Source organism: Orbicella faveolata, unplaced genomic scaffold (genome assembly GCF_042242905.1).
Source record: "Orbicella faveolata isolate gen_17 unplaced genomic scaffold, um_ofav_v1 contig_1, whole genome shotgun sequence".
NCBI lineage: Eukaryota > Metazoa > Cnidaria > Anthozoa > Scleractinia > Merulinidae > Orbicella > Orbicella faveolata.
In genome coordinates, this window is record NW_028301536.1 from 24,609,802 (window position 1) to 24,637,500 (window position 27,699).

Sequence of the window (27,699 nt, forward strand, 5' to 3'; positions counted from 1 at the left end):
GGACTCTTTTAAGCGAGTTATAAGTCGCGATCGAAAGCTATAACTCGCGATCGAGAGTTATAAGTCGCGATCGAGAGTTTAAAGTTGTGATCGAAAGTTATAACTCGCGATCGCGAGATGTAAGTTGTGATCGCGAGTTGTAAGTCGCAATCGCGACTTATAACTCTCGATCGCGAGTTATAGCTTGCGATCGCGAGTTATAAATCGCGAGCGCGAGTTGTAAGTCGCGATTGAGAGTTAGAGGTCGCGATAGCGAGTTATAAGTTGCGATCGCGAGTTGTAAGTCGCGATCGAGTGTTATAACAGGGGCACCCAACGACCGTTTTCTCTCTAATGCTGTTAGATGCTGTTTTAGACTATCTGGAGTACTTTTAAAGCTCTGTAGGTTAATTTTAGGTTGCACTAAAAAAATTTTATCTGTTCGGATATTCTAGGGGAACTTGAGTATTCTCGAATTTATTAGGGCTTTTTTGTCCATTTCCCGAAAACCTTAGGTCTTATCGCCTTTCCGAAAATGATAGCTGACCTTTTTTCGGTACTCAAAACGACATTTTCAACAGTCCGAAAACAACAGACATTAAATTTCTCATGTCACGAAAGTTCGAGGTGCCAATTCTCTCAAGAAAATCAGAGGGGATTAAAAGCCTTCCGAACAGATAATTTACCGAAACGATCCGTTGGGTGCCCCTGTTATAAGTCGCGATCGAGAGTTGTAAGTGGCGACCGAGAGTTGTAAGTCGCGATCAAGAGTTATAAGTCGCGATAGCGAGTTGTAAGTTGCGATCGAAAGTTATGACTGCGATCGACAATAACTCAAAGAGAAAAAAAAGAAAGCTATGTTCATTCAATTAAGTTGCCAAAGCAAAATTTTATGTCGCGATGAAAAATATCGAAATATCCTCTACAGGCCACCGTAGTATCAGCGGAGGTTGATCTTTCTTAATTGCTCAGATGTGTGATGCCACATTACAAAAACATTGGACTTCGTCTGAGTTTCTCAACTATTATGCCCTTGCGAATACATAATTCTTTCAAACGAATGATCTCTCAAGTTTCTTTTTTTTTTGAACACTTGGTTGTTTCTCAAAAACGAAATTAGCGCTGTGTCGAATAAGCGTCCTGTCTCAAATAAGCGCCTCCCTATGCGTCAAGTGTGAAGATGGGACGACTGATCAGATGCAATAAGGTCACAAAGCCCTCAGTTCGTTGTTCCAGATTTAAAAAAATTGACGTATAATTGTCTTCTACACCAAAACACTTTATGCACCTATGAAACCTGCCACTTGAAGATTTTTATGCAGTTTATGGCTTACTGAAGGTTGTTGAAATTTTCGAAAATTTAAGGTGGCTCTGAACCCCACGTACAGATTTTTTTAAACTTAGCTAAAAGTTGCATCTTATCCTGCTAATCAAAATTTGAAATATAAAAATTGGTGGTCAGTAGTTTCGTTTTTGAGTTACTAGCAGTTACAGCTATAATGAAGTGTTTTTGCAAACAGCTATAACCAACTGTGTCACAAAAAAAGATAAGCATTAACTGATTAAGAGTGGTTATAATGTTCCATCAAAATCTAAGTCTTTGAAAGTGCTGGGAACTGTTGCCAGCCATCTTAAAGCATTCTGTTTTCCTTTAGTTCCAACTTTCTTTTACATTTTTTAGGAAACTTCAGATGTAATCGTGAAGTCAGCTCTCAATTAGAGTTGAGAGAGAGAGAGAGAGAGAGAGAGAGAGAGAGAGAGAGAGAGAGAGAGAGAGAGAGAGAGAGAAATGAAAGTTATTGCCACCTTCCTGAGAAGAGAGATAGAGGAAGGGTATATAATCATGGGGCAGGTTGCTTTAGATGGTGCACATAAAAGCCGGCAAGACTTAGGGAAATGTTTTCTCTAATACAAGACAACAGCAACAACGAGAATGACAAAAATAACACACAAGAACGTACACAAGCCTTCTTTTTTAGTACAATTGTTTATTTGACAAGAGAATAACAACTAAACTAAATGTGATTTCTGATTGGTGTCCAGTGTGGCAAAGATCCTTGGTATTTTCTTTTAATAGACTTGCATGTAGCCCCTGAAAACAACAAGCATGTAAATTATTAGTAAAATTTCACATTATGAAACTATCACTCCCTTAGCATTCAGTACATGCCCTTCTAGTCTGATGTAAAATTTATAATTATTATTAATATGATCTTAGATTAGAATACTCCCTAAATAAGTCAGAATTCATCCGCTGGGAAATGGTGTCTGACCTTTTACTGCTTCACAGTTTATTACAATGAAAGCCATAGCTACAAGTTGTTACAAAGTCATCTACATCTACGGTGGTTTCATTAATTAAGAGTTAGGTACAAGGCAAATTCACCGGTTGTGAGGACTATTTTTCCCACCTGGTCAGACAATCTAGAGGAAAGTTTTCGTTATATTAGAAGTAAAAGTTTTGCCTGCCTGTGAAAACCAGTTGTCCTCCTGCTGAAAACTTAAAAGAAACCCCCATGCCTATCACACCTCTCACTTACTTTTTACATTTAGTGTTCTCTTTTCAGGAACTTGCTCCCCAGAGTAGTAGAGTAGCCATAAATTATAGCCAATTTCTGCTGTAAAAAGGATGGTCAAAACTACAACGATGCAATACTTACGGCAGTTTCATCCTCATGAACACCCTGCATGTGAAGAAAGAGACTAAGACGCACACAAAACCCAGGAATAGCAAGAGGAATCTGTTCAGTTTAGACATGCCAACAGCATTGGATTTATCCAAGATAATGAAGCCCAGTCCACCCATGGAGAATAGAAAACTTGATGCCAGACCCTCCATGATGTACTGACCATTTACACGGTATGGCATGAAGGCAACCTGTGAGGAGCAACGAGACAAAATTTCATGTCTATGTTATAAGGTTCTACAGGCAGCAGCTCTGACTGAAATTGAATTATGCCATGTTTCAAAACATTTGGTTTGTTTTACCAGATGAACTCAAGTAAATGTGCAACAACCTTTTGGCATCTAACGCTATGTTCACACTCGGTGCCCAATCATGGTGTCCAAGTATGATTCTTGTTGGGCACTAATGTGAACACACCCTTTACCAGGTACTCACGCCAGAATTCAAACATAGTGCCCGTGCCCTAGTACAAGGTCTCGACCTTGTACTCAAAGCAGCCTGGAAAAACTGCATTCACAGTGGATCAATTTGTCCGACATTCAAGGACCCTTCTTGTAACTTCTGGGAACTTCTCCTTTACTGGGACAACATCATGTCAAATTTCTCTTTACATTTCCATGGCACAATATTGTTACTTGCTTATTACAAGTCTAATATTTGGTGAGTTGTATCTGTCACTGGGTCTTCTTTGTCCACTAAAAATGTGAATGTCAGGATCGATATTCCTACCAAGAGATGAGATGGATCCAATGAGTGCTGCATTAAAAATTATTCAGTGTCAGTGTCTACACTAAAACTTACTGGTTTACTGTGACCAAACTCATCTGTTGTGCTTCCTACACTTGGTGGTTCCACAATCACATCATAGATGATACCTGCAAGGTAGACTTTGTCAATACTCCCTGCAAACTTCATGCAGTCAAATCAAATATATTTGCAGGTGGTTTATTGCTATAATAACAAGAAATCATGTGGTATGGTACACAGTCCCACACACTTCAGAAATTCAGACTCAGAAAAAGTAAAAGTTGTCCTAAAAGGCAGATGCTACATTAAAGAAGACTCCCACGCATTTATATTAATTAACACTGGAACCTAGGCCTGTATCTTCTTCAACAAAACCCAGCAATAAACCATCTGCGAGTATAATTTGTTTGCCTGCAAGTTTTCTATGAGCAAGTCATTGATGAGGGACAGTTGAGTTGACAAAATTATCACTCTTAGGAATTGCAGTCCACAATGTACAATGTTCCCTTTCAAGAGCAACATAAGCACAATCATGTTAAACCAGTGAATAGTCAAGGTGACTCCCTAGATATTTGTGGGTATTCAGCAGCTGAAGGGCCAATTCATGTGGAAACTCTTCTCGTAAACCATTACCATTATCATTATATTATCATTATTACACTTGCAAATTTTAGGATGAAATGCAAATTAAGCCAATCAGAAAAATACGAAAGGAATGGATCAAATAATCAGATTCACAAGGCATTATGACATGCCCAATTCCTAGAAAAAACGGGAGCTGCAAAAACTTATCTCTTAGACTATAAATCAATCAGTCCCTGAGTATTTCGACAAGTTAGTCAGCATTTTACTTTTGTTTGTTATTATTAAGCTTATATCCTTCAAAGTGAAAAAGAAAATATTTTACTTACACTAAATGTGCATTTAATTAGTTAATTTTGAAACTACTACAAGAAATTTACAGAGGAATATTCTGCATTGATGTGGGCTCAATCATATTAACGCTCATTTAATCTTTTTCTTAGTGCCACGTAAGCTTGTATCTCCAGCTAACCTAGACATGTTAGTCGCATCATTTAACTTTATCCACTGAGCTTCTAAAGTTAGTGATTGCACTTTTCACGACCTTCAAAAACACTGTTGGATTTTCCCACGAGCCTTAAAGTATAAGAAGAATCCAGACATGTTTTATGAAATTGTTGTTTCGATCACTACATGGAATTTTATTTTTTAGACCATTCTAGCCTTCTCGCGATGAGGCAGTGATGAGGAATCGAATACCAGAGCTTACCTCCAGTGACCAAAAAATACGACAGGAGAACAAAGGCGAAGACGACCATAGCTGAGGGAGGTTTCACCCATCCTGGCTTCTTTAGTTTTAAGTTAGGTACTTCCAAAATGTGAAAGGGTATTCCATACAAAGCCTCCATTTTGAACACAAAAAGAAGAGGAACACAGTTGTATATTACAGTGATTATGATTGGTCCAGCGTTGTGATCAACTATCCAATCAAACCTGGGGTTTTATAAGAGTAGCAACCTGTCCGTGGTGACCTGAGGAGGAGTTTGGTCCTGCAACATGATTGGTCAATGGATCAACACCGCTATTTTCAAATGCAAACCCTCACGACATCACACATTGTGGCTTCAGCTTGCGGACGCTTCTTTCAGGTTTGTATACAATTTTTAACTGAATTTTTCATTTTAAGAGGACTTATTGCCTATGGTGTTTCACGATTTTGAAACTTTATACTTAATCAATTGCTTGAGGATCGAGTTTGACTTAGAAAACTTATTTTTACCAACGATAAATGAGATTGATTTCGTTCCGTTATCACACGTTTCTTGGCTTTGAGTCAGTGTGGCGAATTCCAACCGAACAACAGCGTCGATTTGTCGAGTTTTTGACGCATTCTCAGAACATTGGATCGTAATTTATATGTAGGTAATGGAAGATTATTTCGCCTTAGACCGCAACCACTTTACAGGTTAGAGATTACTTGATGAAATGCTAGCTAGATGTTCGAACGTAAATAAAGCATGCCGGAATGTATGCCGATTACGGATTTCAAATGGCTTGCCCGATGAATGTGGAGGGGAAGATTCAATGGTAGCCTGTATTTACCAACTATATTTGGTATTGGACTTAGTCCTGAATAAAAGTGAAATATTTTTACGATAAGTAGTAAACTTATGTAGGAGCTCTGCCATGTTACTCCTCGCGCAGATGAGTCATCGTAGCACAAAATTAAATTTGTTCGAACACGAAGATCTGGAACAGATTATGTTCATACCTTATTCAGTACACACCGAGATAGATTGATCAACATGATAATAATGAGCTGCGATCAATTTGAGGATTCAACAGAGAAATAAGTCGAATACAGTAAAAACCCGTGTATAAGAACCTAAATTTTAAGAACCTGTTACGCTAAAATTTTCACTTTAAACCCTCTTTTCATAAGAACCTATTTAGCCTAAAATTCTCAATAGGTTCTTATTTTACAAAATTGAAGGCACAGATGAAGACTACAGAAAAAAAATTTAGCCTTGGTTTCAGTCGGTAAGATTCAAAGAATGAACTAAAATGAAAACCGTATCATGTCTTTGCCAATACTGGTTATTTCATACAGCACTATACCTATTCCTTATCACATGTGGCCTGTAGTAGTTATCTGTGCTGATCGATGGTGCCCCTATCAAACTAAGAACCTATTTAAAAACCTAAGTAGCCTAAAATCCCACCAAATACCATTTCTATAAGAACCTGTTTAAGTTAAGTTGGAAAAATCTAGGTTCTTATATGCGGGTTTTTACTGTAGCCCATTCAGCCTTTCGAAGTAAGCTTATTATTGTTCATCAATTTTTCAATATCAAATTTAATTTATGGTGGATACAATCTGTGGCGCTGTTCTTAATCATGTTAGTCCAAACTATAAAGAAAATCAGGAGATTCAGGCATTTGAAATGTAAGAGAACTTTAGTTTCCATATTTTCACGTCAATATTTTATTTTACTACTAATGGCAAAAACAATTTGGAGGCACTATGTTCTCTGAAGATCATATTATGCATGATCATTGGCAGACAGGCAAATGGTCAGCAAACTACCTAAGCATCTGCAAGGTGCTTGTGAGCCTAAGCTTTCACGTTTTTCTACTTTATTTTACTTGCTGTGGGTTAGTGTGGTTACAAACAGTGGTGGTAAAATTCAAAGACAATAAAAGCTAATGGTTCCCAGCAGAAATAGGGTTGTTGTTGGAGTATTCTAATTTGTTTTTTATTACCTTTTTCAGGTAAGTCCATACACAGTTTCAGATACTACAAAGAAACCAGAATGAGTTCCAAAGTTGAAGAAATGAAGATGGAAGATTTCATTAAGATTGAAAAGATAGGAGAAGGTAACAAAAGAGGTTACAATTATCTGTATTTTATTTTTAGATTAATATTCACTTCTTACTAACCAAGCGCAAAGACTGTCCATGCTGGGGAATATTTGGCCAAGCGTGTGGCAGTACAGGCTAGTGAGGTCTGTAAAAAACAACTGAGGGCCAATATTCACCAGTATGAATTATTGGAGCTCAAGCAAGCTCTAGGTTAGTAAATAGTTTATTATATGACACTTGGGCCATGAATTAGCAATTTACCTCAAGACTGTCTTGCCAAATAATGACCTATAATTTAGGATGAATCTAAAAACACCAATGTAAAGGTCTCTACTCTTGCTACAGTAGGCCACAAAATATAGAAGAATCAAGAACGGGAAGAACAATCACCAAAAATTCCCAAGACACTCTAGGATTGTTTGATTACCCATGATGGATACATTTCAGTAATCAAAATACCCGCTTGCTTGCATAATAGGAAAACATTGTACATGTTTACCCTGAGAATTCACGGGAATTGTCACTTAATATGGGCTATTTAGTAATAATAATTATTTGGTGTTCCTATAGATAAAATAATGCAAACATGTTTGATGATCTGTGTAAGTTATCTATTAAGTAATGATCCAGATAAGAATTGTAGCATTTTCTATTGTTCTGCGGCAATACGCTTTCCCCACATTGAAATGATCGTGTTTTCCTACAAAGAATGTATCAATTGATGGAAAGCAGGTTTATGGAATAAAATGTATTTAAACTCTATTTTGAAAGGTAGTTTCCTTTGTGTTAAAACATTCAACCAATCACAACAGTCATAAACAAAGACAATAAAAGCTTCTAACTTTCCAATGTTCCCCACATAGGATTACTGTGGTATTTAGACTCAGAGGAGATTTTGTTGAAAGGAAGATAGTTGATCAATTACGAATAAAATTAAATATATATATACAGCTACTTGAAGTTTTGGTAGATTTTGCTGATTGAGCCAATCAGAAATATGATACAACAATAGCAAAGTTGTGCAAAAGTTAGCACCTTTTGGCATTCCTTGCCATGCGGTGCTATCCTTCTTATATGGACTGCTACTTAAATTTTGTGGAAGACCCTAAAAGTAGATTTTTTGGAATTTTTAATAAAAATTGATCCTTGAAATATTCACATGTTTTCTCCTGTCCAGGCACCTATGGTGTTGTATACAAAGGCCGCAACAAGAAGAACAACAAGCTGGTTGCCTTGAAGAAAATTCGACTTGAGTTAGCAGATGAAGGAATTCCAAGCACAGCTGTACGAGAAATTTCACTTCTCAGGGAACTGAAAGATCATCCAAATGTTGTCAGTTTAGAGCACATTCTTCACGAAGAAGCAAAGTTGTATTTGGTGTTTGAGTTTCTCATGTGTGACCTTAAGAAGCATTTGGACTCAACACGGGGATTTTTAGATCATATGTTAGTCAAGGTACATATCTGTTTACTAGAATTTGTGCAGTTCTAGAAAATGTCCATGCTAACCCAACAGATAGTAATTAGAAATTTTGATTGGAGTTGACAAAACATTTTTAAAGGTAAATCTAAAGCTGAAATGGAATTTTCACAGAGGTTGGAGGTGTGTTTTTTTTGTGTGGGGATGGGGGGAGAGGAATAGAGACATTGACACTTTCTGGAGCAAATTCATATGCATGGCATATACAGTGCAGCTTAGAAATAAGCAAACAATGCATGCTCATAAACAGTGTAGTGTTTCACATGTCTTAAATGGTAAAAAAGTATGTGGTTGATTATTTCTAAAAGAGAACAACAAAATGTTATACATCAGCATAATTGTGTTGTCAGAGTGCCATAGAATTCTGAAAGTAATGGCCCCCCTCCCCCCAGAAAATATCAGCACCCTGAAAGTAACATTAATTTTTTTACCTTCCTGTTGAACCCTGAACGTAACAGTCCCCCCCAAAAGTAGTCGCCCTTTGAAGAAGTCACTAAGATAGAAAGTCTCTGTTCTCAAGTGCGGGTCATGCGGATGGAACAACCTGACTGCAGGACTGAACATTGACTGGAAAAGTTATCTGTGATTTTATTTCAAACTTGACTAAATTTTTCTTGAAACTATGATTTATAAGCTGCATTTGTCTAGCAGCAGAGTCAAATGATAAACTGTAGGGTAATCAGTTGCATTGCGATATAATGCGCGCATTATACATTCACCATACAGCTCCAACTGGTTTAGGGCCTTTTTTGGTTTATACTGTCTGCTTTGTTTCTGAGGGTAGTTGGAAACATACATAAGTGAAACTTTTAATTTCTTGTGTTACGTGTCCGCTCTGTCTGAAACGACTGTTATGTACAAATGTTTTTCAACCATCCAAAAGTAATGCCCCTTTTGCCTGCTAAATCCGAAAGTAACGGGAGCTGTTACTTTCGGAATTCTTCAGTATCTGTTTACCTTTATCCAATGCTGCTTTCTCTACAGAGCTACCTCTATCAAATCACGAATGCCATGTACTTTTGCCATAGTCGTCGAATTTTGCATCGTGATTTGAAACCCCAGAACCTGTTGATTGACGAGCAAGGACTAATCAAGTTAGCTGATTTTGGGCTTGGGAGGGCATTTGGAATCCCAGTTAGGGCTTACACTCATGAGGTAAGAAATCGATAAGAAAACTGAACATGTTTAGCAAATTGGGGAGCAAGTGCCAGTGACTCTGCAACTCTGATGTGTACATTGTATCCTCATTGACATTGTACTATATATGAACTGGCTGTAAATCTTTGGAAAAATTAATAGTAGTCTACTTGACATACATTTGTCTTCTGCAGTGTTCTCAATGCATGCACTTAAACAATGTAACTAAGAGATTTCCCTCAAGCTAAGCTCGATAGTGAAATCAATGCTCATTTTCTCTCAAACGAGCATGGTGACCTATATTTTTTATTACATAAATTTGGTGTAAAAATTATCCTCTTTGAGTAAAAAAATCAAGGAAAATATTTTCACAAGGAAACAAATTAGCTAAAAGAGTGCACAAAACCGTTACTCAAGGATGCAACTTATGACCTCTAAAACAACGACTGGAGGAACATTTTGAGTCAGTGTCATTTAGGATTGTGTGATTTTCCATAAATTATATATCACATTGTTCCAAGTGCCCAAGACTTTCTGCCTATCAAGATTTGTTTCAAATCAAGTATTGCTTTATAATAACCTTTGCTTCCAGCTAGCACAAAATGTAACATCAACTGATGAAATAACAGAGGGAAAGTTTCAAAAGAATTGTTTGGTAACTTTTACTTCTGAGGAATCACCTTAATATATACTTTTATAAGGTCCTTGAAGTGTTCGAACAAAGATTGCAAAAACCTTACTAAGAGTAATAGAATTATTATCCCACATCATGTACTGTCTCAGTACCACAGAATTTTAACAAATAACATTTATCCATAGCATTTTCAATAATTTTAGGTCGTAACCCTGTGGTATCGTGCACCTGAGGTTCTCTTAGGATGTCAAAGATATGCTTGTCCTGTGGACATTTGGAGTGTAGGATGTATATTTGCTGAGATGGTTACAAAGAAACCACTGTTCCATGGAGATTCAGAAATTGACCAACTTTTCCGTATTTTTAGGTTGGTAGAGAATCAAACAGTTCCTTCTTTAGCTTTTAGTTTTTACATATTCCACTTAGTAAATATGTAACCTTTAAGTTGAAAGTCTTGTTTCAGAGTAAGTAGTTTAGTACCTTTTTAAATACATGATATTTTATACAGTAGCCTGCATATATATGAATTGTGCATCTTTGTACAGTAGTATTGTATGTTCACTCAAGACGAATATATCTGGTTTATATTAAGCCTTGATGCAGTGTACTTCTAGAACTGCAGACGACACACATTACACTTGCCTTGTAATCATTTCACTTGCATTTGGAAAACAAGGAAGTACAGTATATTATTCTGTATGAACTTCATAGAATCCTAGGTACCCCAACAGAGAAGACTTGGCCAGGAGTATCCCAGCTGCCAGACTATAAACCAAACTTTCCAAGATGGAGTGGAGAAGGGCTGAGGAAAGCAGTTCCTCAACTGGACAACAATGGACTTGATTTGTTAGAGGTACACTGTAAAATATAATGTATATGGCAATGTTTTAGTCTTAAATCTGCACTAATGTAGATGCATGCTGAACTTAGAAGATGTAAAAGAACAAGCAAGTTTGCCATAGGTGTTTGTAAGATATAAAATGTAATTTATTATTTTTTTTGTCTCTTTTACAGCTTTAAAATGTATTCTCTTACTTGGAGGATGTGTAGCTAATGAAGTGTTTTATTTTTCATCTAGCAAATGCTTGTATACAATCCTGCCAAAAGGATATCAGCTAAAGCCGCACTGGATCATCCATACTTCAATGACCTGGATCTGTCGACTCTTCCTGCCACCAAACAAATGACAATGAATGGATGCCTGTGAACTAAGACATTACAACAGTTTAATTCTGAATTTAACTTTGTCACATACATTCTACATAAAAATTGTGCAAATTGTACATAATAATGATCACCATTTCTTCACCTTATATATGCATGTATCTCTTGATTACCTCATAGAAACTTGCTACAGTAACCTATGGTAACCGCAGCAAGACCGCTCACTTAATATTTGGCTGCCACTTGTCTGTATATATATTTCATTTAACATTTGCACAGAAAATAATTTTAACTGTAATATTTTTCTTAATTCAAAATTTATCCAAGTTTAATTAGTTTATTTTGATGTTATGATAGACATGAGAAAACAATTACCATTTCTTCAAATAAGCTTCAATCCATAACAATTTTGAATCTTGCTTAAAAGAGAAAACAAACTTGTTGACGAGACTACAACAGCTCAAAATCTGGTTAGCTTATGGTTGATTTGTCAAGTACAACTTACAATTAATTATTATCTTGAACTTTTTTCCTATGCTTCTTTTGTCACTCGCATCTTCTTTAATTTGCTTACAGTTACTGTGGAACGTTATCAAATAAACAAAAAATGTATAGTGTGTACAGCGTTATTGTGTCTCAAATAGCTGTCAGTGTGGAGGAATATGTTCCTCTGTTTGTTATTTTGGTTGAGGTTCCATGCAGTTGTTTCCAATAGTGGGGAAATAAATAAACAATAGCCTCCATTTCGTGTGGAAATATGCTCAGGTATTTGTCTGCGGACATTATCTGTTCCAAGAAGCGAACAGTTTTCTGAGAACGTGGGAAAACTGTGAGCTTCAAGGAACAGAATGATAATGTCCAAGGAAAAATATCCGAGCATATTTTTGTGCCAAATGCAGGCTACTGTGTATATATCCTTCAAATTTTTTGCAACATGTGCGGATTTGAAACTTGGGGAATATCCTCTGATATTCCCCAATTTTAACCGGGGAATATTTGGTCATGTGACATGTTTAGACCAATCATGAGCAAGCAAAAATATTTGATGGATTATTTAACAAATAAAGAAGCCTAAGCTGTGCATTACACTGTAATAAAACATGACGGACATTTGAGAACACAAGGGAAATGTAGAAAACACTAGCTGCAAGGGAGTGTTTTCAAATGTCTGGAGTGTTTTCCTTGCAGGTTTCTCCAAACGTCCAAAGATCTGCCCCTTAAATCCCTGGAAGTAGGTTTATGGTTTGGGCTAATATAATTTATGGCTCTGTCAATTTCAAGCCCCTTCATCCCCCTGGACATTTGACAGGTTGTAGGCCTGCCTGGGGGTAGGGCATTTGACAATTTAGTCAAACACAATTATGCATCAGTTAACTTTTTAAAAACTGAAGCCTACTTTATTTTTGAAAACATCAAAAGGATTTAATTAAAACCCTACGTTGATTTAATTTCTTTTTCTGAGATTTAACCCGCTGGAAACTCGATCCTGCCCCACTCACGTGCGAGAAAATATATTTTTGACGCTATCCCATGGGTAGGGCATTTGCACCTCATAGTGGGGATTATGTTTGCACCAGCTGCCCGGCCTAAGTGGGGGCATTTGCAATCTTACGAAAACAAAATGCCAAAGGATGAGTGGGCTCGGCTTTGAGAGCCATTTAAAGACCACAATCGTATAATTTATCTGATTATATATTTATGCAAAATAGTTTTTCTACCTGCTTGGAAGCTGAGTGTCGACGTGTCTAGCTAAATACGGAAGCATTTTGAAATATTGGTAGTCAGCTTTTCACAGATTTCAGCTGTTGCGTGACTCGGGGATGCCTCACTGCTCTTACATGACGCAGCCGTTGTCTCGAACAGTAGGCCGTGTGGGTGTCTGCATATGTCTGCATATTCTCCACTTTTCGCGACTGTTCGCTACTATTCGCTCTATTCGAGACAATTCGCTCTATTCGAGACTATTCGCACTATTCGGGACTATTCGCTATTCGCTATCCGGGTTTTCCAGACAACCGTAGGCCGTATGGGCAGTCAGTAGTATTTAGTAGCAGTTTTTGCTAAGGAAAACCGGTTATTTTGAACACTGGCTTTAAAAAGCCTTTGCACTGATTCCAAGTCTGAAGTTCTCAGAGGTTTTGTTTGCCATGGACAACATACCAGTGGTGGACTTCAGCGCCATGAACTCGTTGAAGGGGACTCATGAAGACTGCTCGTCTGCAGCAATCAAACAACTGGCAGATGAAATACACCAGGCGTTCAGTACTGTGGGTTTCGTTTACCTTAAAAATCATGGTATTTCGCAAGGAAAGGTAACAGCCTCTTCAATGTCAACTCGAATATTACTGATGATTTGGGCCATAATGTGTGCCAACATTTTCCCTTGGGGTCCATGCCCCGGTGGGGAGGAAGTCCCATATAAAAAGGATGGGGGTGCTCGTCACAAATTTTGAAAAGAACCCCTAAGAGGTACCAAGATCCTGTTTTGTGGGCGTGGCTTGAATTTTTTTCACCCCTAAGAGGTGCCAATTCCAAATCAGCACAATTCCTGTCATTTTTTTTCAGTTCAATACCGTAAAAGGTGCCGCCAAAGCTCCTCCTGTGGGCCTTTCTGGGCTGAACACCCGTAGAGGTACCAAAACTGCTTTTTAACCCCTAAAAGGTATGATGAGTACCCTGGTCTTTTTTATACTGGGTCCCTCAAGGGTGTATCCAGGAATGTTTGTAAAAAAGGTGATAAGATTAAAAACAAATAAATAAAATCTTAACAAATTGTGGAATCAGGAGAGTGAAAAATTTTTATTAGAGGTAATATATATATCAACAATTGCAAATCAATAGCTGTACATCGCCTGTAATTTCCAAACTTTGGGAGAAAGCCCTGAAATTTCAGGGTGACTTTTTCAAACATATGTAACTAACTTCTCATATCCTTATGGTTGGGTAGGAGTTTAGTCTCCGGGTGTGTGAGTAGGTGTATTAGTTCCATACATTGATATGTGTCTCCTATTAGCTGGTGCTTGGTTTAGAATGTTCCTGTGCATCAGTTCTGGCAGCTACTCTACCAAGTTTAATACGGGGAGGCTCTGCCCCGAGGTCCAACTCCTTACCCTTTTGTATACCATTTTGACAGAAAAAAGTACCACTTTTGTAAACCTTTAACTGATCTAGCCAAAATATTTTAATTAAAGGCTTTTTCAAATAACTGAATGGCAGATTTCCCTACCCTTTCATATATCTCAATTTGTTAATTCCCTACCCTTTTATAAATCTGAAGCCTGAGAAAGGCACCCCTTTTAGGTGGAGCTCTCCATATAAGCCATTATAGGGAGTACCTCCCCCAGGGGGGCATCAGTGTTAGGTAGTTAGACTTCGCAAGGACCTCTTATCTGTAAGGCCGCACTTTTGTCCATGGCTTTGTTTTGGAGATGCTTATTGACCAAAACCATAATTGTGTTTTGTAGATTGACAGAATTTTTAAGTTGTGTGATGAATTTTTTAAACTGGATTCTGCTGTTAAGCAAAAATATGCCCGTCCTAGAAGTGGGAGTGGACATGGATGGGTGGCCTTTGAAAGAGAAAGGTGAGCTGATCAATTACTAGCCTGACCTTTGCAGCAGTTATTAGGGTCATCGTGCAATACCTCTGACCTGATAGTAACAATTCTTTGATTATGAACCACAATCCTTTTTTTTGGACTGCAGCCACAATGTTTTGGATTATGTTTACTGTAGCTACAGGTAGCTGGGGTCGGTTGATACTATCAACCGATATACCGACTGACAGTTGGCTGATACGTCAGCCAAGTATCAGCCTTGTATCGCCCAAGTGTCAACCAATACATGGCTAATATCGGCTATGCCAATATGTTGGCTGACAGTTGGTCAAATGTCAGTTAAGTGTCAGATGGGTATCAGTTAGGTATCAGTCGAGTATCAGTTGATACGTTGGTCAATACGTCGAATCGACTTTTTCTCAATGTTGGCAGAGTTTGCTCAGACCGACCAGCTGATCACAAGGAAGCTTTTAACATTACAGAGCCACAAAATGACCTGCGTGTAAGTTTTTCTCATTATAATAATTATTATAGACAGTAATAATTTGAATCATAAAGTTTTGAGCTGTACTGATTCATCAAGGCAGATATCAATCTGATTTAGGTGTAATAAGGTATCCAGGCAAGTATCAATCATGATCAACAGAAAAGGAATAGTCAATACTAGCTATGTCCTTATTAGAGTGCTGTGATTGTGTAATGTAAAGCAATCTAATGTGTAAAATATGCTAAAACTTAAAGCTAAGATTTATTACCAATTGTTCTTAACTTTCATGGCAAATTAAAGTTTAATACTTTATGCTATTTTATGACTTAATGGTTAAAAGGAATAGTCAATACTAGCTATGTCCTTATTAGAGTGCTGTGATTGTGTAATGTAAAGCAATCTAATGTGTAAAATATGCTAAAACTTAAAGCTAAGATTTATTACCAAGTGTTCTTAACTTTCATGGCAAATTAAAGTTTAATACTTTATGCTATTTTATGACTTAATGGTGATTTTGAATTGAGCCATTTTACTTTCAACTTGTGCCAGTCATTTTGAGCTGTTCACATGACTATATCCCAGGGTCCCTAGATACCAGCCTCATTGCTGAATGGGCTACCCTGGTAAAATAAAGTTACTTAAACTTACTTATACTTACTTATTTACTTACTTAGTTAAACTAGAAATCATTTCCTGAACCCATCAGACACACAGTAGAGATAATTATAATAAATATCTTCATTACTAACCTTGTTTTCTCAATCCACACTGTAAGATACAGATTCTCTTTGTTTTTCCCTTCGACTTACGGCTTGTGTGCTCTGCACTTGGGCCGTTGATTGAAGGGGGAAGAACTTGGTCCATAACTAACAGTAAGGACTCTGAATTAAACTTGGTTAAAGTTATGTTCTGTTATGCAGACACACCTGTGACTGTGTATCAACATTCATTGTTAAAATACAATTATTTTATTTCAGTGTATTCCTACCAATTTATATATGACTGCATGGTTTTAATTACAGGCATGGCCAGATGACAAGGTGACAAATTTTCAAAGTGAGATTGCCTCATTTTTTGACCTTTGTGGTGACTTGTCTTTGAGAATTCTCCACGTCATGGCAATTGGATTGCAACTTGAGGTACAACCATTGTCCATGACATCTATGGATAGATCTTTTTCTAGATGTTTTCCATTCATGAGAGCTCAGAACAGATCAACCAACACATTTCAGATGTCATTGTCAAGTGGATCTTGCACCTTTCTTTCCTTTTAGTTCCAGCAAGACCAAAACATCCATTGTAGGCCATACATGAAAGTTATGAGAATGCTGCGTTGGTGAATCTTTTGAAGATTGATCTTCATTCGGTATCTTCTAAGATATTCATTGAGATCCTCAAGGATCCCATCAAGAGGGATTTTATGTTAAAAATTGTTGCCAAGATCCTCAGAGATATTTAATATTCTTGCCAGCATCTCTACTGATCTTCAAGGGTCTTCACATTTCTCAGTAGGGTCTTTGAGGATCTTATTGAGATTCCTAGTTGGTACCTTCTAGAATCCTCAAGGTTCTTGCTCAAAGATCTTGCCAAGATCTTTGAAGATCGTCTAGGATTTCTTGCAGAGATCTTTTGAGCATCCTTTTAATTAATGAATCTTTAGAGCCAAACATTTCTAAGTTACATCAAATTCTGAATTTGATTATTTTTTTTTAAATTATCCTTTTAACTAACTTTGTAAATCTAAGCTGATGTGTAATATACCATTGCCATGAGTGACTGATTGCTTTTACAGTATAAAATGCATCCTATACTAGGATCCAGGTGTTTTTACAAGCACTCACAAGATTATGGCAAGTACAAAGAACTGTACTACTTTACGATTGTTGCACTATCCAGGCATCTCAGAAGACTCGATAATAAAACCAGGGCAGATTCGCTGTGGAGAGCATACTGACTATGGTTCGATCACTCTGCTCTTTCAGGATGATATGCCGGGACTGGAGGTTAACATAAATGTTTTTCTTTTTTGTGTCATCAAGGGTAAAACTACTGAATCAGGATTGGTTAGGCAGGGGTGTTACGTGTTAATTTTTGCTCTTTGTGACCAAAGGTACTCCAAATATTCCACGATATCATCCAAAGAACCTCTATGATTACTATTCCAAAGATTTTCCAAGGGGATCTGAAATCCTATGAAGATTTTCAGAGATCACCCCACTACTTTTAAACTTGATTGGACGTCAGCTTATATCAGGGTTCGTACGGGTCCTGGAAAACCTGGAAAGTCCTAAAATTTTGTTGTGGCATTTTCCAGGACTGGAAAGTCCTGAAAAAAGGCTACTGGTCCTGGAAAGTTCTGGAAATCTGTTAAACTCAAGTAAAAAATTTGAAATGTATGACAGACAGTACAGAGAATTAGCATTGAGATCTTGGGAGTGAAAGGGTTAATGTGAATTTTAGAGTCCTGGAAAAATCAATCTGAGTCCTGGAAAAGTCCTGGAAAAGTCCTGGAAATTTGTTTCTGAAAAAGGGTACGAACCCTGTTATATGTCCAATAGTCCCATTAACATTGTAGATGATCACCTGATGTCTTGATGACTGCCTGGGGATACTCTCTGCCATGGACCATACAGTAAGGTCCTGCCCAAAGGGATTTAGAAAAGTGTAGACAAATTTGTCATTAAGGTGTTAAAAGGCCTTGTCAAAATATCTCGAGCACGTGCAATGTATCAGGTAATTCAAGCAAATATTTTTTAAGGGGTTACTCAGTGATCCAAGGGTGTACAAAAGGATTGTTGTTGCAGGGTCAACTGCAGGTGTGTGAAAGGGTTACATATTCAAAAGAACTTTTTGTGTCAAATGTAGTATTTTATATGGGTATAAGAGTTTGGACCTCAGGGCAGAGTCTTCCCTATAAAACCTCTCCGAGGGGCCTCAACATGACACTTCATGTATTATCAGAATTGGCCATCCAGTTGGAGCAATCTGTTATCCCCTATACAGATGCTCTTTTGGCCCTGACCCTGAAGAACTTCTGCATTAAGGAGGCTACAGTGGACAATTTCTGTAAATGTAAACACAAACCGCTGTTTTCACAAAAAATGTATCAATTGAAGGTTTTTTTTTTTCTCCCTTATCAGGTCTTACCACTTGGTTGTACAGAATACATACCTGCCCCACCCATCCCTGGAGCAATAGTTGTGAATGTTGCAGACCTCATGCAGAGGTGGACCGCTGACCTGCTGAAGTCAACAGTAAGAAGGCAGTTTGAAATTTGCTTTGAGGAGCTAAATTCAAATTAACTTGCTCTTTTAACAACGTCCATTCTGCTTACGTTCTCCACAATCTCCCTCCACTTAACTTCATAAAGCCAGCCTCCCACTATTTCCTGGGCTTGCTTGATTTTAGAGCTTGTTTCAAGAGATGTCTGGATTTTTCTCTCAAAGGAGAACTTTGCAGCCATTATTAACCGTACCAACTCCTTTATTAGGTTCGATATTATAGAAAAGAAATTCATGTTATGAACACAAGTCCCAGCGTGTTACCGCGGTGAAAAGTGCTCTATTGCACCCTAATACTGCCGAGAGAGGGGATACCATAAGGAGATGGAATTATTGCTTATGTAACATATCACTGGCTGGTAATTCTATAGGCATCCCATTTTACAATTTTTTTGCTATCTTAAAATCTAGTGTACTCTTTAGCAAGGTGAAAAGGAAAGTCAGTGAAGTTTCATTAATTGCCATGTTGCACCTCGTACCCTTGCTTCCACGTCAGCTTTCTGGCATTGTAGTTAACGTAGAACGTTTCATTTTTCTTGCGTTTTCAGCGCCACCGTGTTTCAGTTCCACCAGAGGAGTGTCACAGGCGTGTCCCTAGACGTTCTCTGGCTTTTTTTGTCCACCCAGAGGATGACACGGTCATTAAATGCCTTGATGGGTCTGAGAAGTACCCTCCGATAACAGCCTATGATTACCTCTGGCACAGGCTAAATGCAACATATGAATACTAGCTAGAGAGTTCTCAAGAGTCTCAAAGATTGGAAAGAGAGTGAGATTCTACTGTCAATGTTTTCAAATAGGTCTGGAAAACAATCAATCAATCAACCAACCAACCAACCAATCAACCAACCAATCAATCAATCATAAGGGAATCGATCGTAAGTTGCAAGGGAGCCTTTTATAACAGGATTCCGTATTTGTGGAACAATTTGCCCGATGAATTGAGGACTGCCAACTCTAGTGTTTCTTCTTTTAAGAGATTCTGTACTATTTTTTATAAAGATAAGGGTTTCGACGCTGAGCGCCCCTATACCACCTGGGCTAACATCAGCAGTTAGTTAGTGAGGATGTTACTTAGCCAGTTAGCTAGTTAGATTGTTATTTAGTTAGTTAGGTAGTTAGTAGATAGGTAATAAATTGCTTGTTAAATGATTAAGCTTTTATATATTCATACATTTTATTTCCATAATGGGTTGACTAGCACGTATGGTTCATCAGTTTCCTTCTAGTCTTCCTCACTGCCTTGTTATGTACTAAGAATTTTTTTATTAGTGTGGTTATTGCAATTATTATTAATATTATTATTATTTTGTAATATCGTGTATAATTTTTGCTCTTTGTTATATAATCGCAGTGAAAATTGAATAAATTAAATTAATCAATCAATCAATCAATCAAACAATCGATCGATCAACACAATCAACACAACCAACCAACCAACCAATCAATCAATCAATCAATCAATCAACCAATCAATCAATCAATCAATCAATCAATCAATCCTTTATTGCCAACGCAGGTTTTGGTACATAGTGTTATAATACTATATTAGACAACCAAAGGCTGAAGTGGACCTGTAGATTATAGGAGATGATGAAAAAAAAAAAAAATACATACAGCATGCACGCACACAAACGTGTACACGCGCTTCTCGAAAAAAAAAGTCTTTCACTTATTCTTATGCTTATGCTTATACCAACGTGTTCACTGGACATAACAGCGACATAAGCATAAGCATAAGAAGAATGCAAGGTTTTGATTTTCTTATATATTCATACATTTTTGGTTAATCTTTAAACCCCATCCAGACTCTCTGCTTAGCCTGCGTGATATAAAACTACTGAATTAAATATCACCAAGTTGTTTGGAATAAAATTATTTTCTGCAGAGTCAACGTGAGCTGTTCTAGTGGCTTCCACCTTGTATAGTTCTCTAAATACTGATTCTCATGATCAGATATTCTGTCTTTATGTGCACCTCTTAGTCTCTGTAATCAGTTTCCAATATGACTTCTGCTACACTGTTAGCATTAGATGACTCTTCAAACTGCTTTTTTGCTTGGCCACAAGAATTTTACAGAATTTCTGCAGTTTCTCTAACAAATAAACTGTGGAAAAGCCGCAATTTAGTAATTCGCCAAAAATAAGTTAACTAAAAGTTTGATTGCGTACAAAAGTCTCGCATGACTAAGCCGACGAAGGAACAAGCTGTCGACGTTCGTCCATGCATGACAGGAATTCGAGCGGCTGTGAGCAAAGGTTCCCTCTCGTCTGATCTCTCACCGAGCAGAAAGAGAAGAGAATAAAAATTTCTGCCTCGCAGGGTACGCTCTCATTCATTGCTACTTTAGGTGCAAGATGGCTGTCGACGGTATTCCAGTTGTGGACTTACTGCGATGAGTCTGGAAAACAAGAATCCTTTATGCGAAGATGATCCAACCATAAAAGACCTTGCTGATCAAGTGTATCAAGCGTTTAGTACGATTGGATTTGTATATCTCAGGAACCATGGAATTCCGCAAGAAATGGTTGGCGCTGAGTTACAACTGGAGCTTGCTGGCTTGTCTGTCACGCGACTTACAGACAAGAGTTACACGGGTTTACACATGTAACGTGGCTGAACAATTTTTTCAACTTCAACTTTATGTATTGCTGTCGAAGGGAGTGAGCCTGAAGCGAACGATCAAGGCAGCAGATCTAATCGGTTAAAAATTACAATAGGGGCATTCGACCGCTTTCTTGCACGCAAGCTGGTTGTTAAGAGTTAGTATAGGTTAGAATTACACCTGTAGGTCGATAAAAGTCCGCTCGTATTAACAAGGACATCCGCCGCGAAACAGAACCAAAGTGATCACCGTGAAACAAGATTCTGAACTTAATTATCTGAGAGTAATTTAACGTAAAGGCAGAGCGTTTTGGATCCGAACTGTCATGTGTTGGTTAAAAACCGGTAAAACTTGTTAAAACCAGTATTTTAGACTTATTTTGTCCATGGGTGTGTACGGCGGCTGATCAAACAATCGCGCGGTTGCAAGCAGAGGTTTCCTCTCGTCTCTTGCTGAGCAGACAGAGAAAGGAATCTCTGCTCGCAGGGCCGAAAAACCAATTGGAAACTGACTCGTGGGAAAGGTTCAACGTTGTATTATGGTACTATTGATGAAAAGTAATCGTTTCAAAACAATTAGAAATGCAAAACACAAAAAGACATTTTAAGTTTCATTTGATTTCCATGATGAATTTGTTGTTCAATGTTATTTAATTTATAAATTGTAACGAACAAAATCACAAGAATATACTGCTTCAATAACTAGACACCATGGCGCCAACTAATCACCTACAGTGTTGATTTCATGTAATGTTATGCTTCTGCAAGCAAAACAGTTACTTTCAACAACTTCCACAGCGAAGACATCTGTAGCTTTCAGCACAAAGTAACACAAGAAGGATAAAATGTGGCCGACAATTCTAGCAAGTCTCCTTCAACTGTACCATTTCAACAGATCGAGTCTTGATTCGTCTTTCTGGTAGATTGCACCAACCAGCAGCCGCTTACTAGCATGTCTAACTAGACCCTGGGACTACATATCACGCGTACACATCATCATCCTAATCATAAGCAAACTCTTTGGCATGCCTTAGCTTGCACTTTAAGTTAACTTAATCTGTTAAAATGCTTGCAATTATTAATAAGAACGTTTATACGTTACACTTTCTTTTACACTATATATTGAGCCTCTCTACACTCTATCATGATAGTGGGATACTGGGGGAGGGAGGGTACCCCCCAAAGGTTTTTGTGGAGGAGTGCGTTCCGAACCTTGAAACCTGTACCCTGTTTCAGACCGAAATCTGTGATTTGCCATACTCTGTTTCAGACCTGAGCAAAAAAATTGCCACCCCATTTCAGACCTCTTAAATAAGTATACGGCTCTAAGATATGACTACAGCTAGTCAGAATTGGCTTCCATTTGCGAAACATTCTGACAATAGCAATGACTCCTGGCCTGCTCTTGGCCAGTCCATGATTTTCACACCCTGGAGACAAAGGCTCAACGAGACGCAAGTAAAGGCCCTGTTACAAGCGCTCTCCAATGCTTTTGGGAGAAACGTCTCTGTTGTACAATGCGATGAGCAGCCAAGGTGGCAGTTTAACGTGCCATGAAACCATCTTGCGAGACGCTCGCGCAGTCCTCGCAGTGATCCTCGCGGTCCCTCTCTCGCTGCCGGGAGTGACCGCCGCTCGTACTGCGGGCGCAGTTGCCGTATGCTAGGCTCTCCTCACCCCTCAACCGTGTTTTAGACTTTTGGCCAAAGATGGACGTCGAGGGTATTCCAGTTGTGGACTTCAGCGTGATGAGTCTGGAAAACAAGAATCCTTTGAGCGAAGATGATCCAGCCATTAGAGACCTTGCCGATCAAGTGTATCAAGCGTTTAGTACAATTGGATTTGTATATCTCAAGAACCATGGAATTGCGCAAGAAATGGTAAGCGGTCACTTCAGTGATTACTTCCCGGTTACCTACAAAGCTTGCTTATTACGTGTCATGTCAATTTATATTTTTGTCGTAAGGTATAATGTGGCTGAACAATTTATTATACTAAATTAAGCTTCAGCTTTATTTATTTTCCACATATTTGACGGTGTCCTTAAATAAGTGACCTCGTACAGTAACAGGAGACGATTCCACCTCTCCCGTGGAGAATCCCCCGCACCCTTAATTAACTTAATAGACCATTTTACAGTTTCTGCTCAGTGACCTGGCTTTTGGATGGCAGCGAGGCTGGAGTTGACCTTGTTTTGATACAGACCTTACTGCTTTTGTTGGGTAAAACAAGTTGTTCTGATGTTAACTAGGTGCATTTACATGACAAAAGCAGTGAGGTCTGTATCAAAACAAGGTCAACTCCAGTCTCGCTGCCATCCAAGGGCCAGGTCACTGAGCAGACAACTGTAAAATGGTCTATTCAACATTCTCATAATATGTGGTGGCATTACTATTTAAGTCTGGAAAGCAGCTATAACAGATATTATTACTCCTCTAAGAGTCATTATTTTGTTGTTATACAAAAGTTTAAATTTTTTCCGTAAATATCTGCAAAGACTTAAGCGTTAAGTTTCCTCTAAATCAGGTGGCATGCTGTCCCATATCATAGCACCTCTATAAAGTCGAACCTCTCCACAATGACTACCTTGAGGACAGAGGAAAGTGACCCGTTATAGAGAGGTGTCCATTATGGGTAGGTAGGGTTGTAATATGGCACCTGTTTATTCATGGAAGGGGGAGGGGTGGGGTATAACATTTGTATTAAATTTTTAAAAAATGCTTATTGTAGCATAAAAATTTGTAAAACATTCAAAATACAGTAATACGGAGATCGCTATTAAGGACAGAAGCTACAGTTAACGTGCACCTCTTTAAAACCTCTATTTTGATTTGTTGTTGTTAATCTGCACCTCTTTTGTTCTTAGGGCTAGTAGAATTGTTTCATTTGGCCAATTATAAAGAGCCTGGTAAATGGTGCAGGTAACTTCATGAAAGTAATATATAGATTTAGCCAAGCCTAGAAGCGGAGCTCCTGATTGCAATAACGGACGATAAAGTAAAAATAGAATTATTTTTTCTTGGATCAGAAATTCAAACAACGATCAATTGTGAGCATGTAATTGTTCAGCGTGTGATTTTGCTTTTTTTTTCTAGTTAAATTTTAACAAACTATACTCAACAAGCCTAACCAAGATTGTAGAAATTACGTACACAATATATCAGGGACTTTCCAAGAGATGATTGTACAAGGAATATGTACTTCTTACTTCCTTCTCCCTAAGAGAAATAACGTGGCTTGAGCCCACGATCCAATCGGTACACCAGTAACTGGTCAGTGGTCAACTTTAAAAGAACATGCAACCTCGATGAGCTCTAAACCCACAATATAGTCACGTAGTACTGGTCAGCGGATAGCTTGTTGTGACAGCTGTCAATTAACAATAGCATAGATGCCCAAAATCAAAGATGTAGCTATGGTAATGGTGCTACTCTCTTAGTTTTCAAGGTATTGGTGTACGGGTGTACGGACGGACGTAGGTATGGACAGTCACATGACAACCAAAATTTTTCAGATGGATGGGTTCCCAAATTTTCTAAGGTATGGGGCTCCGCTACAAAGAAATGTATGAAAACAACTCCTGCTATTACGGACTCTCGTTGTTACAGTATCGAGCACAAATCACGTGGTCCCAAGCTAATTCTTTTATTGTTCCTTTCTTAGATGTATTGAATGATATAATTATTCTGCAGTCTTGGAGTGCTCACTAGTTTTTACACTATTTTGACCTAGATTTATATTGCATGAATATTCATGAAAGTAAAGAGTGTACCTGTATACAGTGTAAGCTCTATTAAGCGGACCCCCAATTAAGCAGACACCCTCTATTAAGCGGATATTTAGCCTGGTCCCGAAATTAACTTCTCATATTTTCCTTTATAACGAACTCCTATTCAGCGGACACCTCTATTAAGCAGATGCAGACACTAAAATAAATTATATTTGGCTAATTTCTATCGCTAAAAACCTCTATTAAGCGGACACCAGACTGAATTGACAATACTGGACTATGTCCTTGAAATAGTTGATTAAATAGTTGATTAAAAGTACCCGTATTGTTGTTGCTGTATGGAAAGGGCATTATTACAAACAAATTAAAGTTGGCGATGAAAGGTGAGGAACTTGAACTTTGGATAGCTTCGTTAACAACCTGGAACTTTATTACAGTACAGAGGAACCGTTGAATGTTAATTGTTAACAAACATTGTGCAATTGTTATAAACCTTTATTAAGCAGAAACCCTCTATTAAGCAGCCACTTAGGAAGGTCCCGAGGGTGTCTGCTTAATAGAGGTTTCACTGTATGTTATATGTGATACTTTTTCAACAAAACTTGGGCCATTTTCATCACACCCCCCTATTGCGGACTCTTGGTATTACGGACAAAAAATGACAATCCTGAGGGTGTCCACTTTAAGGAGAGTTGACTCTATATATAACACAGAAACCAAATGGAAATCAAGACCAATAATATGCACAGTACAGATCAAGCTTTTTGTAACCTTTTCCAATAAAAAGATGAGGTTTTATACCTACCATTCATCCATGAATGATTAACTGGCTGTTTTGGAGAGGTTATTTTGGCAGTTGGGATACGCTTTAGTAGCCTTTGCCGTTGTGGGGAGGTGGCCGTTGTAGAGAGGTGGCCATCAGTGGAGGTTCGACTGTATTTTACTGAGAGCCTTCCATAATTTGTTACGTGTATTTTCCAGTGATTATTTTAAACAGTGTCTTTACTTTAACTTAGAATTGTTTTATTTTCAGTAACTCAGGTAAGCCTTGATATACTTAACTTTATTTTGAGTCAGTTTATTCACATTTAAGCTTAAATATCATTACCTTTCAGATCCATACTGTTTTTGAGACATATGACAAGTTTTTTGCTCTAAGCCTTGATGTAAAACAAAAGTACACCAAGGAAGAAGGAACTTCTCCAAATGGTTGGGATGCTCTTGAAAGGGAAAGGTGCATGCATGTTAACAGTTTGTATTGACACAATCTATTCTCATTGATTATATTCATGATTATATTCGGTGATTATATTCATGATTATGACACTAGGAATAAGAATAAATCAGTTATTTATAGGGTTAAATTAAAATCAACTAAAAGCTGAGCATTTATTCGAGCATAAAAGCTGAGCATATATTTTTTTGAAATGGTCATCCTGCATAAATATGTTTATTTATAATTATTATTATCATTATTATTATTATTATATATTATTATATTATTATTATATACCTTAGTACATGAATAGTGTTTTTTCTCTTATCATCATCATCATCATCATCATCATATTATGATAATAATGAAAATCTGCCATTTAAATACTAACCGGGTGTGTGTCCACTAATTTTAGAAAGTCAATGGTGGCACAAGCTTGTGAATTAGTATTTTAGGATCTCATGATATTTTTATTTTCATCAAAATTTTAGTCTAAGATAGTGGAATGCGTGAAGATTTGTAAATAGGTTTTCTGAGGAGATTTTAGTATTTTATTATTATTATTATTATTATTATTATTATTAGGCAAACATAATAGGCTGAACACAAACTGTTGATGGTTTGATATTCATTGTTAAGTGCCCTGGTCTCAAACAGATTTGCATAGGCTGGTGTAATGCTGTGAACACAAGAGGACTTAGATTGGGTTTACTTTTACATGTTACTCCAGATATGGTTTTAGGGGACTTTAGAATAATGAGCTGCATGTTCTGCATTTACACTGTAATGGTCCATTGAAGCCAATGAACTGTTAATTTTAAATGATTGTCTGTGAAAATGACATCAGTTTGTACATAACATGAATTGTCAATGGTTATACCCACCATATCAGTAAGATTGGTGTTGGACGGATTCTTTAGGGGAGGGGTGTCTTGGGTCTGTGCATCTTCAGTTTCTGGGACTTTTTAATAATTGTCAGGCTCAAGTCCAGATGTCACTTTATATAATTTCTAATAACTTTATCACCTCATGATTACCTTATAATTTCAGTTTGGTATCATTGTCATGGATACTGGCAAATTGGGAGGGTATGAACATTTTACAACTCCTATTGCAAAAGCTTTTTATAATATATTATTATTTCCAGCACTAATCCAGAGAGACCTGGAGATCTAAAGGAGTCATTTGATGTGGGTGCAGTTAATGATGAAAATTTTGTAAGTTCATTCTTCCTCTTGCTTTAACAATACAGTTCCCACTCACGGTCGCTTACAAGAGGTGGTCACCTACAAGAGGTTCCAAATATAGTGTTTTGACTTGGAACCTATTAGTATTTTGGAAAACTGGTTACTGAGGAGGGGTGGTTGCTTACGAGAGGTGGTTGCACCAGAGTTTCCACTCTATTAACAGCCTGTGCTTATAATATGATGTGGTTTCAATAATTTCTACTTAAAATGAATATTAAATAAGCAAGAAAAAAATTTTATTAGGTTGAGTCACAGAAAAAAAAAGTATTTTTCTTACTTGTCTCTGCTACTTACTACTAGCTGCACTACTGGTAAATTGAATGCTTGGATTAACCCAGTGATGGACAAACATCCTATCCCGTGTGGA

The 27,699-nt window shown here is 37.6% G+C and overlaps 4 protein-coding genes across 5 annotated transcripts in view; 3 read left to right on the top strand and 1 right to left on the bottom strand.

Moving 5' to 3' along the window:
* Positions 1-1,947: 1,947 nt before the first annotated feature.
* LOC110066418 (oligosaccharyltransferase complex subunit OSTC-like) lies at positions 1,948-4,875 on the bottom strand. The gene is made up of 4 exons (XM_089296831.1): positions 4,705-4,875; positions 3,468-3,541; positions 2,640-2,857; positions 1,948-2,071 (listed from the first exon to the last, which is right to left on the bottom strand). Exons 1-4 carry the CDS (start codon positions 4,841-4,843, stop codon positions 2,050-2,052), a joined length of 453 nt encoding a protein of 150 aa, XP_089152957.1. The 5' UTR covers positions 4,844-4,875; the 3' UTR covers positions 1,948-2,049.
* Positions 4,876-4,997: 122 nt separating this feature from the next.
* Positions 4,998-11,828, top strand: LOC110066417 (cyclin-dependent kinase 1-like). Its single transcript, XM_020773646.2, has 7 exons — positions 4,998-5,083; positions 6,708-6,812; positions 7,975-8,252; positions 9,261-9,431; positions 10,251-10,414; positions 10,759-10,900; positions 11,126-11,828. Exons 2-7 carry the CDS (start codon positions 6,749-6,751, stop codon positions 11,252-11,254), a joined length of 948 nt encoding a protein of 315 aa, XP_020629305.1. The 5' UTR covers positions 4,998-5,083; positions 6,708-6,748; the 3' UTR covers positions 11,255-11,828.
* A 1,238-nt stretch (positions 11,829-13,066) lies between these two features.
* On the top strand, positions 13,067-20,429 carry LOC110066416 (uncharacterized). The gene is made up of 7 exons (XM_020773645.2): positions 13,067-13,523; positions 14,676-14,794; positions 15,200-15,269; positions 16,277-16,393; positions 17,069-17,257; positions 18,395-18,508; positions 19,084-20,429. The coding sequence occupies exons 1-7, from the start codon at positions 13,359-13,361 to the stop codon at positions 19,264-19,266; spliced, it is 957 nt and encodes a 318-aa protein (XP_020629304.1). The 5' UTR covers positions 13,067-13,358; the 3' UTR covers positions 19,267-20,429.
* A 2,350-nt stretch (positions 20,430-22,779) lies between these two features.
* Positions 22,780-27,699, top strand: part of LOC110066414 (uncharacterized) — a 7,365-nt gene continuing 2,445 nt past the window's right edge. The window contains exons 1-5 of one of the 2 annotated variants that reach the window (XM_089296810.1): positions 22,883-23,019; positions 23,666-23,773; positions 24,579-24,679; positions 25,985-26,103; positions 27,233-27,302. In XM_089296810.1, the coding sequence (XP_089152936.1) occupies positions 23,770-23,773; positions 24,579-24,679; positions 25,985-26,103; positions 27,233-27,302 (294 nt within the window). In that variant the 5' untranslated portion in view covers positions 22,883-23,019; positions 23,666-23,769. Of the gene's footprint in view, positions 23,020-23,665; positions 23,774-24,578; positions 24,680-25,984; positions 26,104-27,232; positions 27,303-27,699 lie in introns of both variants that reach the window. The other variant, XM_020773643.2, reaches the window with a different exon arrangement.

Bases quoted from the DNA above. Each gene is read 5' to 3' on its own strand.
- LOC110066418 (XM_089296831.1), bottom strand. From the start codon at position 4,843: ATGGAGGCTTTGTATGGAATACCCTTTCACATTTTGGAAGTACCTAAC. The intron at 3,542-4,704 runs GTAAGCTCTGGT...TCTACCTTGCAG, and splicing joins GTATTTTTTGGTCACTGGAG to GTATCATCTATGATGTGATT. The intron at 2,072-2,639 runs GTAAGTATTGCA...TGTTGTTTTCAG, and splicing joins TTCATGAGGATGAAACTGCC to GGGCTACATGCAAGTCTATT.
- LOC110066417 (XM_020773646.2), top strand. From the start codon at position 6,749: ATGAGTTCCAAAGTTGAAGAAATGAAGATGGAAGATTTCATTAAGATT. The intron at 9,432-10,250 runs GTAAGAAATCGA...CAATAATTTTAG, and splicing joins TTAGGGCTTACACTCATGAG to GTCGTAACCCTGTGGTATCG. The intron at 10,901-11,125 runs GTACACTGTAAA...TTTTTCATCTAG, and splicing joins ATGGACTTGATTTGTTAGAG to CAAATGCTTGTATACAATCC.
- LOC110066416 (XM_020773645.2), top strand. From the start codon at position 13,359: ATGGACAACATACCAGTGGTGGACTTCAGCGCCATGAACTCGTTGAAG. The intron at 17,258-18,394 runs GTTAACATAAAT...CTCCCTTATCAG, and splicing joins ATGATATGCCGGGACTGGAG to GTCTTACCACTTGGTTGTAC. The intron at 18,509-19,083 runs GTAAGAAGGCAG...TTGCGTTTTCAG, and splicing joins CTGACCTGCTGAAGTCAACA to CGCCACCGTGTTTCAGTTCC.